The sequence below is a fragment of the Oncorhynchus mykiss genome, chromosome 3 (assembly GCF_013265735.2).
Source record: "Oncorhynchus mykiss isolate Arlee chromosome 3, USDA_OmykA_1.1, whole genome shotgun sequence".
NCBI classification, from domain to species: domain Eukaryota; kingdom Metazoa; phylum Chordata; class Actinopteri; order Salmoniformes; family Salmonidae; genus Oncorhynchus; species Oncorhynchus mykiss.
Window position 1 is genome coordinate 17,116,013 of NC_048567.1, and position 18,128 is coordinate 17,134,140.

An 18,128-nucleotide genomic window follows, 5' to 3' on the forward strand; every position below is an offset into this window, starting at 1 on the left:
ATCAATAAGGCCCGAGGGGGTGTGGTATATGGGCAATATCCTACGGCTAAGGTCTGTTCTTACGTACGATGCAACGCAGGATGCCTGGATACAGCCCTTAGCTGTTGTATTTTGGCCATATACCACAAACCCTGAGGTGCCTTAATGCTATTGTAAACTGGTTACCAACATAATTAGAGCAGTAAAAATAAATGTTTTGTCGTACTCGTGGTATACGGGTATGACAGCCAATTAGCATTTAGGGCTCGAACCATCATCCAATTAGTATTCAGGGCTTGAACCATCCAGTTTATAATGTGTGTTAGCCATTTGTTTGGCCAGCCTCTTCTTTCTCACTATGTACATATTTAAATTATAGCTATCTAAATACAGCAATAACTAACTTGTTTATTTCCCTTATCCTTCTCCATCTCTCTCTCTCTCTCTCTCTCTCTCTCTCTCTCTCTCTCTGTGTGATATGTGTGGGACTAGGGAGTGTGAGGTCAGTAACTAGGAGCGGTGTGGCGGTGGGTTTGGGTGGAGGTTCGGCTGCAGTGCAGACAGTGAGGTGGGTATTGGGCTGGGCAGAGAAAGAAACAGCACCTTACGGCAGGCCCCACACTCCTCCACACACTCCCCAGACACGCCAGCTACAGACCTCCCTGTACACACTGTGTCATGTTCATCTGCAGGTCAGCTAGAAGCCAAGCGCCTGCTGGTGGGATGCTGTTAGTTCTGTAAATATTATATGCTGTGTGAAACAGAGGAGTTCACAGTCACTGTGTTTGTGTGTATGTGTGTGTGTGTGCGCAAGAGTGTGTGCCCGCGCGCCTGTTTGTGTGTGTTTGTGCATGTGTAAGCAGAAGTTCACGGTCACTGGTCTGGAACTTAGCAGATTGTGAGTGTGATTTTAGGATCTCTTGAGATACAACCAAACTGGGCACAGACGTCAATTCAACATCTATTTCACATTGGTTGAAATGCCGTGGAATCAATGTTGATTCAACCAGTGTGTGCCCAGTGGGAACAGCCCAGGATGTCTGTTCTATAGCCCTGTTTGGTTTGTGGGTGGTACCCAGGGGAAATGGCAATATTTAGACCTCCTTGCTCACACCCTCTGTTCTGATTCCAAAAGACATAGAGAGGCTGTACTGACTGAACCAGTGAGATCCACACACACCAATCACAACGCTAACAGATGAGATCCCCTAGTGTCCTGGCTGGGTGCATATCCAATTCAGATTATACAGCTCTGGAATACTGCCAATGTGGCTATCCCTGCTTTTCCACCATGGCCTAAAGACCTAGTATTAACTTGGAAAAAAACGAATAGTTAAATAAAAAAAGTCCACATTGAACGAACAAAGGCCCAGCTGTCTGAAAACATTACAAGCCATCGAATCCTTGCTTTCTCCATCCTTGTTTCAACAATTCCTGTCATTGGAGGAGAGGATCCAAAGTCCCTCCTCCTCCAATGAGCTTTGGAGGAATTCAAGACATGCAATTTGAGAAGAATTGAGGACACAAGGACAGAGGAATGAATATGTTCAGACACAGCCAAAGAGACTAAGGTCAAAGGAAAAAGCTTACCTAAGTTATCCGTGACCTCGATCGTGTCCTGGAAGTCTTTCATCCTAAGACCGTAGACGTCCACAAAGTCTTCCACCAACCGGAACAGCTCCTTGATGTTAGGACCCAACTAAGAGAGAGAGAATAAGGGAAGCCAAAGAGAGAGAGAGATGAGAAAGAGATAGATGATAGAGAGCGAAAGAGAGAGAGGAAGAGAAAGAGAGACACAGGGAGTGAGAGAGAAAGACACAGAGAGAGAGAGAGAGAGAGAGAGAGGAGACAAGAGAACTGATGGAGCGAACACCAAACAGACACCCACTGTTCATATGCATCACACACCATCCATATATCTCCAGGGAGACTGGTATGATGTCACTATGATGCCAATGGCTAGACACAAAGGCACCAGAGAATAGTCATTGAAATGATCTCTGTACAACACTTGGCCGACACACATCAAGGAGCACAAACTGTGACCATGCATGCTAGCTCATGTGTGTGCATAAAGAAGCGCCAGTGAGTCTGTGAGAAGAAGAGAAAGAGACCAACTCACCAGTTGTGCTTCTTCCCATCTCTCTCTGTTCTCCTCCATCAGCAGGTTACTGACTGACTGGACAAAGTTCTGTGATCCAGTAGAGAAGGAAGAGAAAGGGAGCGAGGAGGCCATGAGACATTACTCTACAACATTAGCCATCAATAGACCTACTACAAACATTCACTCCAGCCATTTCTTTAACACCAGTCAATTCTAAATGTAGCCCTGACCCAAACCTAATGACCTAATGACTTGGACTTCCAATCCAAACACATGCTCCCTCCTCTTACTCTCATGTCTGCATTGCTGGGGCTGTTGTAGGCCCGTCTGAAGATCTCTGTCATGTTCTTCAGTACGTCCACTATGGCCAGCAAGTCTCCACTGTAGCTGGTCCCATCGCTGGACGTCACCCTGAGCTTGGTCATCACCTCTGAAACTCCATCCCCCACAAGCCCTCGCTGGGCCTTGGACAGGTGTTCCCGAGTCTGTGGAGGAAAGGTATGAGTGAAGCACTCAGAAAATATCACCATTACATAGAGGTGATCTTCTGATCAACTCACTTGTTAGTAAAACTAACATACATTTCCTGTCTGTCTTCTTAATTTGGTCTTGACCATTTATGATTTGTTAGTAACATCCCACTGGTCACACACTGGTTGAATCAACATTGTTTCCACGTCATTTCAAAGAAATGACCTTGCACCAACGTGGAAAAGACATTGAATTGACATCTGTGCCCAGTGGGATGTATTGAACTGAGCAAGCAAAATATCTCAAATGGCATTCTATGGGCACTTTGTAGCTTCTGTTTTCAGATGTAATGTACAAGAGTCCATTTTCAATCGTTGGTCATCTCTCTGGTACTCACCAGTGTTTGGATGCTGCGGTAGTCGTTGGAGATACACTTCATATAAGTGGGGTTCTCCCAGTAGGCTATTCCCTCATCATCCAGGGTGCACCGCCTCAGGATCAGCCCTGGATGGGGACACAGACTGGGGAGTTAACATCACTAGAACCGTGGGATCCTAGAGGCATAACCCATCTTAAGCCAGGCATGTCTTATGGGTATCCCTCTGGCTAGGTGTAGATCAGGAAGGTTAGTAAGGGTTTACTCTCAGACATGGCTGTAGACTCTTATGGCGTCTAATGTCTGAAGCCATTGGAGTCTACAGCTACAGTGTATTCAGAAAGTATTCAGACCCCTTAACTTTACCCACAATTTGTTAAGTTACAGCCTTATTCGAACATTTATTCCATATTTTTTTCACACAATTTCCACAATTTCCACACAGTACCCCACAACGACAAACAAAAACATGTTTTTAGAATGTTTTACAAATTTATATGAAAAAACTAACAGAAATACCTTATTTACATACAGTAAGTATTCAGACCCTTTGCTAAGAGACTCAAAATTGAGCTCAAATTAATTATATTTTCATTGATTATTCTTAAGATGTTTCTACAACTTGATTGGAGTCCAGCTGTGTTAAATTCAATTGATTGGACATGTTTTCCAAAGGCACACACCTGTCTATATAAGGTCCCACAGTTGACAGTGCATGTCAGAGCAAAACCCAACCCATGAGGTTAAAGGAATTGTCTGTGGAGCCCGGAGACAGGATTGCGTTGAGGCACAGAAATTTCTGCAGCATTGAAGGTCGACAAGACCACAGTGGCCTTCATCGTTCTTAAATGAAAGAAGTTTGGAACTACCAAGACTCTTCATAGAGCTGGCCACCCAGCCAACTGAGCAATCAGGGGAGAAAGGCCTTTGTCACTCTGACAGAGCTCCACAGTTCCTCTGTGGAGATGGGAGAACCTTCTAGAAGGACAACCATCACTGCAGAACTCCACCAATCAGGTCTCTATGGTAGAGTGGCCAGACAGAAGCCACTCCTCAGTAAAATGCACATGACAGCCCGCTTGGAGTTTTCCAAACAGCACCTAGAAATCTTTGGTCTGAATAGAAATCTTTGGTCCCTACAGTGAAAAACGGTGGCAGCATCATGTTGTAGGGATGACTTTCAGCGGCAGGGACTGGGAGACTAGTCAGGATCGAGGAAAAGATGAACGGAGCAAAGTACAGAGAGCTCCAAGCGCTCAGCACCTCAGATTGGGGCGAAGGTTCACCTTCCAACAGGACAATGACCCTATGCCCACAGTAAAGACAACACAGGAGTGACTTCGGGACAAGTCTCTGAATGTCCTTGAGTGACCCAGCCAGATCCCGGACTTGAACCCGATCGAACATCTTTGGAGTGACCTGAAAATAGCTTTGCAGCATCGCTCCCCATCCAACCTGACAGAGCTTCAGAGGATCTGTAGAGAAGAATGGGAGAAATTCGACAAATACAGGTGTGCCAAGCTTGTAGCGTCATACCTAAGAAGTCTCGATGTCTGTAGTCAATGCCACTGGTGCTTCAACAAAGTACTGAGTATTGGGATTAAATACTTATGCAAATGTGATATTTCAGTTGTTGTTGTTTTTATAAATGTGCAAAAATCTGTAAAAACCTGTTTTAGCTTTTCATTATGGGGTATTGTGCATAGATTGATGAGGGAAATAACATTGTTTGAATATATTTTAGAAATATGCTGTAATGTAACAATATGTGGTAAAAGTCAAGAGGTCTGAATATATTCCGAATGCACTTTATGTCTCAGGGTAAAAGGGAGGTAGCTCACCATTGGCATTGGGAGGGCAGCGTACGGCCGCTGTGTCCCCTGCTGGAGTCATTTTCCACACTACGTTGGAGAAGTTCTCCTCTGCACAGATCTCATGAGGTTCTGCACCAAAACCAAAAGCAAACATCAGTGTTCCACCAATCTGAGTGTCAAATGGGTCGTTCCACCGATTCAGTACCTTTTCAGAAGTGTAACTTGGTAAAAAAACAACAACATTTGATTTCACAAAATGTGTACACCTGTCATAAAGAGCACATGTTCATGGTTTCCCATCTCAAGAGGTTAAATAAAGTAAAGAATAGTAAGTGACTATTAAGTGCCAAATAAAGTAACAGGGTTTCCTCTTAAATCAGCCATGAATCCCCTTGTGACAGGAGGAATGGGAGAATGTTGTGTGCATATCATGGCTTCTTACTCTCTCTCCCACCCCAGATTTTACAACAGTCATACATTCCTGGTAAAAACTCTCTGCACTGCCATGGAGTATTGAGGGAGAGAGCCTATGGAGAACAAAGACATTATTCTTGCCAAAACTCCTAATCCCCAAAATTGGAGAATTAAACAATATTTCTATTTTTGAGAATGTTGGAATGGTCCGTGGACACTTAAGGTTGTTTCATTTGGTGAGCTCATGAAGGACAGGAAACACACATTACTGTGTCTTTGGTTGTGTACACTTCTCAATTATGGGTTTTGCATCTGATGGTTGTATAAAATATATGACTGAATATGAAGCTATTTGTGAGAAGATGTAATGTGATGTTGGCCTTCTAAACGAGATACTTGTTTAGATATAAAGTTTTAACTAGTCAGTGGCCACGCCCCCGTGAGCCCAGAAATTACGTCAGGCGTCATGGAACCGCCGCGTCTTCCACAGAGGACAAAACCACTCCTGATAAAATGTACATCAGACCAGAAAACATGAAAGCTGTCACTACATGTTGAAATTGTTGGCAACTCTACCAAAAGACAAGACCAGAGAACGTGGAGATCATTCCCAAGTTGAAATGGCTAAGAAATCTACAAACTAAAGAACAGTTATTCAGGCTGCAGCTGTTTTTAAATCCTTTAGTCTGATAAACGCATCCGATCAAAGAAGTACTCTGACGTATCCAATATAACAACTGACATCTACGACAGACTGTGATCTTTGGTGGACAAACCAGAGGCTTTCTGTTGACTGACTATCCAGCAGACAGACCAGCGATCACAGAGAGACAACAAAGGCATACACTCGTGAATATGTCAATTGCATTTCTAAAATCCAAATGTGCGGTTGTTAGGGTGCTAAATGTCTATATTTACGATGAAGTATTCAACTGTATGTATGTAGTGAATCCACACTGAGTTTCCCGCTCTTGAACTGTCCCCACCCCTTTCTACCAAGCTGTCATATCGGCTTAGCCCACTAGGGATTTTTCTATCATGTCAGTCACCAATGTTTGAACTATTGTGTGTGTGTTTGTAAGTCTGTAATTGATAAGATGTATTATTTAGCAAATAAATAATTAAGCCAATTTGTATATTGCTAATTCATGATTTATGCTAGGGTTCGTGCAGATATCCAAGGGTTTGCGACATTCAGTAAAGACACCGATGAGGTAATAATACATTAATAAGTGACTGTAATTCATAAGATGTGAAAATATCCAAAGAGTTAATTCTGGGAATAAATACTGTTTAAATATTTTCCAGTGGTGCCCCGACTTCCTAGTTAATTAAAGTTACATGATTAGTTTAATCACGTAAGGAATAATTACACATAGAGAATTGATTTGATGATATAGGTCTTCACATTTAATGATAGTCAACGCTACGAGACTATCTATGGGTATCAGGGTTGACGTGTTATCCTCGACCCACTCAGTTTTCCGCCACAAAACACCAGAAATTTGCCAAATATAGTTAAACCAGCTCACCTTTTTTTTACACTATGATTTGATTATAAGATGTTCAATTATTATATTGAAAAAAATATATTAAAAAAGGAATAGTTTCACCATATTAAAATGAGAGTTCAGTTCATGTAACAGGGTTGACCTTAAAATGAGAGTTCAGTTCATGTAACAGGGTTGACCTTAAAATGAGAGTTCAGTTCATGTAACAGGGTTGACGTTAAAACGAGAGTTCAGTTCATGTAACAGGGTTGACCTTAAAATGAGAGTTCAGTTCATGTAACAGGGTTGACCTTAAAATGAGAGTTCAGTTCATGTAACAGGGTTGACCTTAAAATGAGAGTTCAGTTCATGTAACAGGATTGACCTTAAAATGAGAGTTCAGCTCATGTAACAGGGTTGACCTTAAAATGAGAGTTCAGCTCATGTAACAGGGTTGACCTTAAAATGAGAGTTCAGTTCATGTAACAGGGTTGACCTTAAAATGAGAGTTCAGTTCATGTGGACGTTCATGTGGACTTTGACTTTTGTCAAAGCAACAAAATAACTAGCTCTTTACAATGATGGTGAAACTTGGAGACATTTTGGGATTAAGTGGGTTATAATCTTCCTAGAAGTGACACAGGGTTTGTTTTTGTATTTGTTATCGATTTCTATTAGCTGCTGCCAAGGCAGCAGCTTCTCTTCCTGACATACAATATAACGGAGGACAGAGGGTTGATGGAGGAAGTGTCAAAATGCTGCATTTTTCTATTTTAGCCAGCTTTTTTCATATTCAAAATCAGATTTATTGAATTCTCCATCTGGTCTATATTAAAGGGGACTTTATTTAAAGCAAGAATCAGCAAAACTGGTAACAAAACTGTCACCTCTCCTGTGTTCTGGTAAAAAAAAGTTGAGGGATGGACCTGGAGAAATGTAACCACTCTCAAATTCAATAAGAGTTATGATTGCAAGTACTGATTCCATAACATCAAAATGATACTTTAAACCATGTTTTGAGGCTATACCGTGTTTGCTTACATTTACATTGTTTACAAACATTATAGTAAAATATGCTTGTATTTTTTGTTCTGATGTGGTACGACAGTTGAACTAAGCTCATGAGGCATTTATAAGCTATATTCTTCAAGAATCAATCGGGTAAATACGGTATCATTAATTTATAAGTATAAAAATGGATGTAGCAACTCCAGCTATAATATAACAATTTTTTAAAGGCAATATTGGTGCACAATTTCTACTTAAAATATCAAAAGGTACGCAAAAGGCATTCAATTCGTGAAACAACCCAAATATGTTCAATTTTGACAAAAGATATGAAGCAAAAGTAAATATGAGATACAGGACGTATAGTATAATAAAAAATGACAGATTGCCGATGACATCAGCTGATGTAAAGAGGGCTTTATAAATACATTGGATAGATTGATTAAGAGCACACCTTTCCATGACTGTGTTCTGACTACTCACCTGGACACCGCTTCTCATTGCAGCGTCGCACCTCCTCCCGATCTCCAGGACAATTTTCACCCCCAAAGAAGGGCCCATAGCAAATCCTCTGTCTCTGTTGGCTCCCCCCGCCACATGTCTTGGTGCAGCCCACCCACGACGTCCAAGGATGCCACTTCCCCTCCACTAAGACATAGAAGACAGCTCTAATGGTTAAGATCAGGATTAGCGTAGAGTAAACTGATCCTAGATCTGTATACCTGTGGGCAACATCTACACAGAGTTTTGACAGCAGATGTTACCTGGGCACTCCCGTAGGAAGCAGTCTCTGGTCTCTATCCACTCCCCGCGACACTCTGATCCTCCGTACGAAGGTCCGTTACACTCCCTGATCCGCTGCATGGTCCCGTTGGAGCAGGACGCAGAGCATGAACCCCAATTAGCCCACTCATTCCACACCCCATCAACTGGGACAGCAGAGAGAAAGAGAGTAGAGCAGAGAGGGAGAGGGGTATGGGAGAAAATAAGAGGGAGAGAGAGACAGAAAGAGAGAGAGAGAGAGACAGAAAGAGAGAGTGACAGAAAGAGAGAGAGAGAGAGACAGAGAGAGACAGAGACAGAGAGATCATGGTTACTTCTGTACATGTACAGTTGAAGATTACATACACTTAGGATGGTGTCATTAAAACTCGTTTTTCAATCACTCCACAAAATTCTTGTTAACAAACTATAGTTTTGGCAAATCGGTTAGGACATCTACTTTGTGCATGACACAGATAATTTTTCCAATAATTGTTTACAGACAGATTATTTCACTTATAATTCACTGTATCACAATTCCAGTGGGTCAGAAGTTTACATACACTAAGTTCACTGTGCCTTTAAACAGCTTGGAAATTTCAGAAAATTATGTCGTGGCTTTAGACGTTTCTGATAGGATAATTGACATCATTTGAGTCAATTGGAGGTGAACCTGTGGATGTATTTCAAGGCCTACCTTAAAACTCAGTACTTTGGCAACAAGGGAAAATCAAAAGAAATCAGCCAAGACCTCAGAAAAAAATTGTAGACCTCCACAAGTCTGGTTCATCCATGGGAGCAATTTCCAAACGCCTAAAGGTACCACATTCATCTGTACAAACAATAGTACGCAAGTATAAACGCCATGGGACCACGCAGCCATAATACCACTCAGGAAGGAGACGCGTTCTGTCTCCTAGAGATGAACGTACTTTGGTGCGAAAAGTGCAAATCAATCCCAGAACTACAGCAATGGACCTTGTGTTGATGCTGGAGGAAACGGGTACTCAAAAAAAAAGAAAAAGCGTGTGCGTGCAAAGAGGCCTACAAACCTGACTCAGTTCTTCACACCAGCTCTGTCAGGAGGAATGGGCCAAAATTCATCCAACTTATTGCGGGAAGCTTGTGGAAGGCTACTCAAAACGTTTGACCCAAGTTAAACAATTTAAAGGCAATGCTACCAAATACTAATAGAGTGTATGTAAACTTCTGACCCACTGGGAATGTGATGAAAGAAATAAAAGCTGAAATAAATAATTATTTCTGCTATTATTCTGACATTTCACATTCTTAAAATAAAGTGGTGATCCTAACTGACCAAAGACAGGGAATTTTTACTTGGATTAAATGTCAGGAATTGTGAAAAAATGAGTTCAAATGTGTTTGGCTAAGGTGTATGTAAACTTTCGACTTCAACTGTATTAGTTTGTCTACGTCTCTGTGTGCACAACGCAACGCACACACATTGTACATGTTTTGATTCAACCTTCGTGCATAAAGAAGAACCTTTTCACATGACCTTCTCAGGGATAATTTGTCTCTATATAACCATAGAAGTGACTGCCATGATGACTGAAGTTGTAAAAAGTAGTGCACTATATAGGGAATACTGTAGGGTGCCATTTCGAAAGCAGATGAGTAAGAATCCAGTGAGAAATCTGCGTAATCTCACCTGGGCAGACAGCGATATTGCAGAACTTGGTCTGCTTCTCCGGCCCCATACAGGGGTCTCCCCCAAACTGAGGGGGCTTGCAGCTGCGCGTGCGATCCCGGTAACCACGGCCGCAGGTTGACGAACACAAGCTCCATGGCGACCACTCATCCCAAGTCCCATGCACTGCAATCAGAGCGGCTAGGGTATGATTTATAGAGAGAACCACACAGACCTTCACCACGACAACAACAACAACAACAACAACATCAACTCCAAAACACATAATCATCCAACACTCTATGATACAAACCAGCCTGATGCCATAATGCCATCACAAACATCCTTCTCTCAGTGCCTGCATGGTTCCCCTGTGTAGACTACTCTGACCTTATTTCAGTGTTTAAATGTATTCACCTGCATAGTTCCATATTAAAGTCCTGGTCTGGAGGGTTATTGTCTGTTACGTAAGAGAAGCCCCAGGATGCATTGCACAGAGAGGTTCTGTAAAGACAGCACCAGGAAGTTGGGCATCAGAATAACTATTCTGCTGCTCAGCAGGTAAGCCCCATGCCCATCTCTCTGAGGCAGAGGCTTCGAAAGAGGATTTGTATAGGGCTATAGACATCCAGGCCATGGAGTTGTTCAGTGGGAAGAAGGAGTAGAGATCTTCAGGGGGAGAGAGGAGGGCTTGTATGTATGAGCGGAGCCAGGAGAGGGCTGGAGACGAGGGGCAGCAAGGAAACAGCTGGGAGGGGGGTAGGTGGAGGGGCTTAGCTTACCTGGACAGACGGCAGAGTTGTTGCAGGGCCTCTGCTCTCGGAGCGGGCCGCTGCACTGGGTGCTGTAGGAGGAGGAGACACAGAAACGCGTGCGGCTCTGCCAGCTCTCACCGCATGTGGCCGAACACACACTCCACGACGACCACTCCTCACCTGACGCAGTCTGGTCCACTGAGGGGGAGGGAGGAAGGGAGGGAGGAGGAGAGGAGGAAGGGATGGTCCAGGGTGGAGGGGGGAGGAGAAGGGCCGAAACTAATTATCATGCAGGAGCAGCCTCCCATTGGCCAAAATAGGAAGGGGCGTGGCATGGTTTGGCGTAGGGGAGATTCTGTGCTGCCAGGCTCCCTGGGCTCTGATTCCATATCCTTAGCATTGACTTGACATACAGGGGAAGGCAATGCGATTGGTTACTGGATATGTCAATCATTTCCCTGGCTGCCATGACTGCCCAATGCATTCAGTAGACCCGGTTAGTCAGTCAAGCCAAGTCTGACCAATGGGACAAGCTGGTCAGTCATGGCTGTCCAATGGCAGGGGTGAGGGGGAACCTGATTCGCTAATTCAGCGGAGACTTATCCACTCTTCAAGACAGGACACAATCTCCAGTATAGCGGCTACATTCATGACCTCACAAAACAACAAAACAGCAAACAGTTTCACTCTATTTATTCAGGGTCCATGTTGGAATTAGTGCCGTGGCACTTAGGCAAGAAAGAGTTTGGGAGATTTTGATGGATGTACAGGCCTATGTGAGGGAGGGATTCAGGGATAGCTAGCTATAGCCTTGGTGCAGTGACAGACTATAACGGTAGGAGGTGGTCCTGTGTGGTCTGTGACCCAAGCGGCTGTTAGAGACTGATGCATGGGCTCCCTCTGCGTCCTGTTGTCTTACCTGTCTGTGGGGCCTGCTGTCCGCCGCCACCGCCTCGCGTCTTGTCTACCTCGCCACCGCCGCCATCACGCTTGCGGCTGTCCACGGAGCGAAGTGATTGGCTGCGAGTGAGATGACGGCCTTTGCCTAGAGGGGTGGGGCAAGGCCAGGGGGGGAGGGGTTAGCAACTTAACCACCAATGGCATTTTGTTTTTAGGACACAACCGTGACGTGATTGGTCACCCAGAAGAGCATCAGCCAAACTTGGGAATTTTGTAATGGAAAACCAGGTGTGGTGTGTGATTGTGTGTTTGTGTATTTACTGTGTCTCTCGCTGTCTTTTTTGCCTTTGGAACCGTGATTGTTAGTTCACGAACAGATGGAATAAGAACATGGAATTCTGACATTGATCACAATCTATCAAAACATCTATAGTTCTGATGACTGGAAGAGGGATACAGAGCTATTGGAAGCCCTGTTCCTAAATCCTCCTTACTTCTATAACATGGATTATATGCACATTGCAGTGTGAGGGATTCTTCAGTCTCTTTCTTAAGAGTTATCCTTCTGTATTTGCCTTGAGAGGTTGACTATGTCCAAATAATAGCATCGATCAAAGTCCCCTTTCCAACATGGCCTCCTTACATTACAAGAATGACTTGTTGGACGGAAGAGAGTGGAGGGAATAAAGGACAAGAGAAAATAAAAGTACATAGAGAAATAACAGAGAAATGAGATTGAGAGAAGAACAAAAGAGAGAGAGAGAGTCAAAGAGAAACAGACATAGATATTTAGATTGAGGAGGACGTACACACATACCCACATATACACACTAGTGGTGCGCAGGTCAGCTGTTTGTTCACACATACCCACCAGCAATTGCTAATAATCCATCTGCAAACCCACGACTGTATGAGATAAAGTGAAAATCTGAGACCCACACCCGTCCCTAACCTGCTAATATAGAATATGCGCTGTAGGCTACAGTCAGAGACGCTGGAAATTGTTTTTGACACAGGAGGTGCCTGATTTCTTTTTGCCTGATTTAGATATGTTCCTGGTTTATAATTTACAACATTTTGGTAGGTTGGGCTGTGAAAACTGATGATAATAAAGATTGCACCTCTACAGATGGTATCTGACTGCACATTCTCTCAAGATGCTCAAAGTAAAAAATCATATTTCACCTGCATTTGGTGTGACATTTTACTGCAAGAAATGCTTCATTCTGTTAATATCAAGGCTATGTGAGAGTTTGTAGACCTACAGTCAGTGTCCAGATGTGAGTTTCCATTTAACCCATCTGAACAGTAGGATACAGTTCCCTTGATGTGTCATTGGCCTATTTGAAGTCCCCGTCTTGTGACTGTTGAATTTGTATAGCGCCTCACAATCATCACACATAACATCGCCGGCACTGCTAGCATCCTATTTGACCACTTCACCAAATCTTTCCCAAACATGACTTTTCTGGCCTCCCTTCTCTTTATTTTCAACTCTCTTTTTTTGCAGCTTTTCTCTTATTGAATTACAGTAAACTCTGACATTGACCATTAAAACTCTGACATTGTCCAATAAATGTCGTTCCACTTCATGATTGTGTCCCACTTGTTGATTCTTCACAAAAAAATACAGTTTTATATCTTTATGTTTGAAGCCTGAAATGTGGCAAAAGGTCGCAAAGTTCAAGGGGGCCGAATACTTTCGCAAGGCACTGTAACTACAGGGATATAACTACAGGGATGTAACTACAGGGATATAACTACAGGGATGTAACTACAGGGATATAACTGCAGGGATGTAACTACAGGGATATAACTGCAGGGATGTAACTACAGGGATGTAACTACAGGGATATAACTACAGGGATATAACTACAGCGATATAACTACAGGGATGTAACTACAGGGATGTAACTACAGGGATATAACTGCAGGGATGTAACTACAGGGATGTAACTACAGGGATATAACTACAGGGATATAACTACAGGGATATAACTACAGGGATATAACTGCAGGGATGTAACTGCAGGGATGTAACTACAGGGATGTAACTACAGGGATATAACTACAGGGATATAACTACAGGGATATAACTACAGGGATGTAACTACAGGGATGTAACTGCAGGGATATAACTGCAGGGATGTAACTACAGGGATGTAACTACAGGGATATAACTACAGGGATATAACTACAGGGATATAACTACAGGGATATAACTACAGGGATATAACTACAGGGATATAACTACAGGGATATAACTACAGGGATATAACTACAGGGATATAACTACAGGGATATAACTACAGGGATATAACTACAGGGATATAACTACAGGGATATAACTGCAGGGATGTAACTGCAGGGATATAACTGCAGGGATATAACTACAGGGATGTAACTACAGGGATGTAACTACAGGGATATAACTACAGGGATATAACTACAGGGATATAACTACAGGGATATAACTACAGGGATATAACTACAGGGATATAACTGCAGGGATATAACTACAGGGATATAACTACAGGGATATAACTGCAGGGATGTAACTACAGGGATGTAACTGCAGGGATGCAACTACAGGGACCGCAGGTTATGAGTCAACCCCAACATCACTCACAGACACACGCATACGCACGCACGCACACACTTACACACACACACACACACACACACACACACACACACACACACACACACACACACACACACACACACACACACACACACACACACACACACACACACACACACACACACACACACACACACAGAAACACAGAAACAAACACACACATACACACAGGTACGCACACACATGGTCGGGGCAATGTCTTTGTCAAGCTCACCACTGCAGGGCTGAGGGTTACAGGGCCTTCCCTCCTCCACTACTCCCTCACACAGGTATGTCTCCTCCGGGGGAGATTGACAGGTACGGCTCCGGGTCTGAACGCCACCACCACAGTCACTGCTGCACTCCTTCCACTCCGCCCACACACTCCAGCCACCTGTAGGGGCACACACACACACACACACACACGCACGCACACGCACACGCACACGCACGCACGCACGCGCGCGCGCACACACACACACACACACACACACACACACAGTAAGCCACTGTTTTCATGCAAAACATCCCTTTAAATTAAAACATAAAGGTGTACAGGAGTGATAAATGTCATTGTCATTTCAGAATCCATGTCCAGCAATTCTCATTTGAGGTTTCTCCATTAAGATGTGGCTGTAGTTATGAGGAAGAGGAGGAGGAGGAGGAGAAGTGTATAAATAGCAGCAGCTGAATGGTCTTCTTCTCTAAGCCTGTATCCCAAATGGTACCCTATTCCCTATATAGTGCACTGGGCCCTGATCAAAGGTAATGCACTATATAAGGGATAGGGTAGTATTTGGGACACAGACTTTGTGTCTTCTCTATGTCCTATAGTTCATGAATGTTTAATGGGGCAGACAGATGCCTTTCAGCTCCCACAGGCCCCCACAAATATGTATTAATCTGCATGAATAGAACATGATGCTGGATGACGTCCACACACACACAGTTTTAATTACTCGCAAATCAGTTTCCTCAGGGCAACCGGTGGGGTGGGGTGAGAAGGAAGGGAGGGCCTTGAAGAGCACAGTGCACGTGAAACAGTTAATTGAGAGGAGGAGAGAGAGAGAGAGAGAGAGAGAGAGAGAGAGAGAGAGAGAGAGAGAGAGAGAGAGAGAGAGAGAGAAAAGCAAAGAGGGGCAATGTTTCATTAAAATACTTTACACCCAGGTAATACAAGGTTTAAAGGAATTCCATCCACACAATCTAAGGACAGAGAATAATAGTTTTAAATGGAAAAAAGCCTCAATATTGTTTCTGAATTTAGCTGTTGATGCACCACTGAGCACAGTCAATACCCATTTGTTTTCTCCAGGATGACCGACTGAGGCCAGATTGTTTACTTGTGACTGTGAAATTGGATTTGTTTAAGTTTCTGTGACCAGAGTACATCTCCATCATCCAATCCCAGGCAGCGCTAACAGTAAACCACCAAAACATCCAATGGGAGAACAATAAATAACCCTGCTGAATAGCACCACACCAAAACACCCTGTCCACCAGTCAGAGCAAAGTCAAGCACCCACCCAAACAATGACAACTACAGTACCTCCCCCCTCATACACACACTCAAATTTAAATGTGCACTAAAAAAGCCCTCCACCCACTCCACCCAATGCTATTTTAAATGGATGCATTGTGGCACATTGACTGCTCCTAGGGGCAAATGAAGAGGGTGAAATTATAGCAAAATAACCTTCAGCTCCTCTTCCCCTTTAACCATTTTGGGCTTTTTAGGGTGAAATGCTGCAGCATATGAATACAGAGAGAATGAGAGAGTGCTGTTTCCGTGGAGGGTGTTTGTCAAATAAATGTTTTGGAGAGAGAAAGAGAGAGGGGAGAGAGAGAGAGAGAAAGGGAGAGAGGGGGTAGAGAGTGAAAGAGTGAGAGAGAGAGAACAAAAACTCAATTTGCAGATAAGATTATCTCAGAGAAACAACAGAAGAGTATGAACTTTTGTTGTCCAATAATCCCAGTCAGGCTGGGGGGAAGAGGACGGGAGAGAATCATGCAGAGTTTTCTTCCTCTGTCCTCAAGGACATTTCATTATGTTCTAAAATAATTGAGTGGACTTCAATTGTTGGGCTTTGCAGCACAGCCCAGCACAGCCTAACCCAGCCCCGTGTATCTAAACCCATTACAGTCTCAGTCACTCCTTCATCACACAAAAACTTCCTCCTCTCTCTCCTCCTCTTTCCGCTCTACCTCTCTTCACCTCTGTCCTCCCTCACTCTTATTGTCTGTTCTTCTGCCCCCCCCTCTCTCCATATGTCTCCAAATCTCATACTGTACTTTCTCCTTCCCCTATCTCTCAAGCACACATGCACACTCATTAAAATATATGTAGTACAGTTCTCAGTGTGCGTACTGTACGTGTATTTGTGTGCGTGTGCATGCATGGGTGTCCATCTTTCGTAGTTAACTTCTTCTGAAAGTCACCTTCCCCTCCCATTTGGAGCACTGTAACGGCTGCACTGGCATATCCATTACATATCAGGTTCCTGCTCCAACTGAAATCATCAATACCAGGCAAACTCTCCAACCCCCTGGAAAATCACCCCTCTACAATCAATACAGCTAATGTAACCCTATCTTAAGAGAGCGAGAGAGAGAGAGAGAGAGAGAAAGAGGGAAGGAGTGAAGGGGTAAAGACTACATAATACATCTAATCGATAGTTGTGTATCTCTGTCTGAGCATAATAATGACGGTATGAGTTTCCGTGAATTTACTGTGTATAGGCTTGTGAGTATTATGTGTACATATCTGTGTGTGTGTGTGTGTGTGTGTGTGTGTGTGTGTGTGTGTGTGTGTGTGTGTGTGTGTGTGTGTGTGTGTGTGTGTGTGTGTGTGTGTGTGTGTGTGTGTGTGCATACAAGTCTTGTGTGATTAGTGTCTGGGCTGAGCGGCTGTATGGTTGAGCTCTATCACACGGCTAGTGCTGACACCCAGAGGACAGAAGCAGTCAACTGCAGGCTGGAGATAACACACACACACACAGAGAGAGAGGGGGGGGGGGGGGGGGGGGGGGGCAGAAAGAGCAAGGAAGGGAACGAGAGAGAGAGGGGAGAGGGAGAGAGGGGGAAGGGAGAGATAGGGAAGGAGAGAGAGGGTGGTAGGGGATGAGGAAAAAGGAAGGCGACAGAGAGATAAGGAGGGAGAGAGAGGGGAATATACTGTATGATAGTTCATGTGTAAAGTTTGCTAGATGTTCTACATTGTCTTTGTCCGCACATGAGAGCACACATCATTGAAAATTAATACATGAAGAGATAGAGAGACAGTGAGAACAACCTGTGTATTTTCCCTTAAACGAGTAATTACCCCGACCACATGTAAATAACACCCATTCACCATCAATGACATAAAGGTCAATGATACTAAGACAACATTCTGCAAAGCCATGACAACATTACAATTTGTCCTTCTTCCTCGTTCTCTCTCTCTCTCTCTCTCTTCTTTTCTTCTTCTCTATCTCTTTCTCTTTCCCTTTTTCCTACCCTCTCCTTCACCCTCTCTCCCTCCCTTTTTCCCTCGCTCTCTCCTTCCCTCTCTCTCTCTCCATCCGTTTGTGTTCATTCAGACAGTGCTATAGGCTGCATCCAGCAGGTATAATCCAGTGCCTACAGTCAGTCATTCAGTATCCTGCTCTGGATAAATATTTGAACAGCAACACTCACACAATCCCATCCTATCGATCCCTCTCCCTCCCTCCTCTCCCTCTGGGGCCAGGAAGCTTAAACTCAGGTGTCCTCCCAGAACTATATCAACAGCCCTACCCGG

The 18,128-nt window shown here is 43.8% G+C and overlaps 1 protein-coding gene across 8 annotated transcripts in view; it reads right to left on the bottom strand.

The window, feature by feature from the left end:
• The window catches only part of LOC110503762 (adhesion G protein-coupled receptor B1), a 112,835-nt gene that overhangs the window by 40,500 nt on the left and 54,207 nt on the right, over positions 1-18,128 (bottom strand). For 5 of the 8 annotated variants that reach the window (XM_036970572.1, XM_036970569.1, XM_036970568.1 and 2 more), the window contains 11 exons: positions 14,583-14,741; positions 11,744-11,869; positions 10,852-11,022; positions 10,091-10,270; positions 8,421-8,585; positions 8,140-8,304; positions 4,772-4,873; positions 2,952-3,058; positions 2,374-2,568; positions 2,102-2,170; positions 1,570-1,678 (listed from right to left, as the gene is read on the bottom strand). In XM_036970572.1, the coding sequence (XP_036826467.1) occupies positions 1,570-1,678; positions 2,102-2,170; positions 2,374-2,568; positions 2,952-3,058; positions 4,772-4,873; positions 8,140-8,304; positions 8,421-8,585; positions 10,091-10,270; positions 10,852-11,022; positions 11,744-11,869; positions 14,583-14,741 (1,548 nt within the window). The remainder of the gene's footprint in view (positions 1-1,569; positions 1,679-2,101; positions 2,171-2,373; positions 2,569-2,951; positions 3,059-4,771; positions 4,874-8,139; positions 8,305-8,420; positions 8,586-10,090; positions 10,271-10,851; positions 11,023-11,743; positions 11,870-14,582; positions 14,742-18,128) is intronic. The other 3 variants (XM_036970570.1, XM_036970575.1, XM_036970574.1) reach the window with 2 other exon arrangements.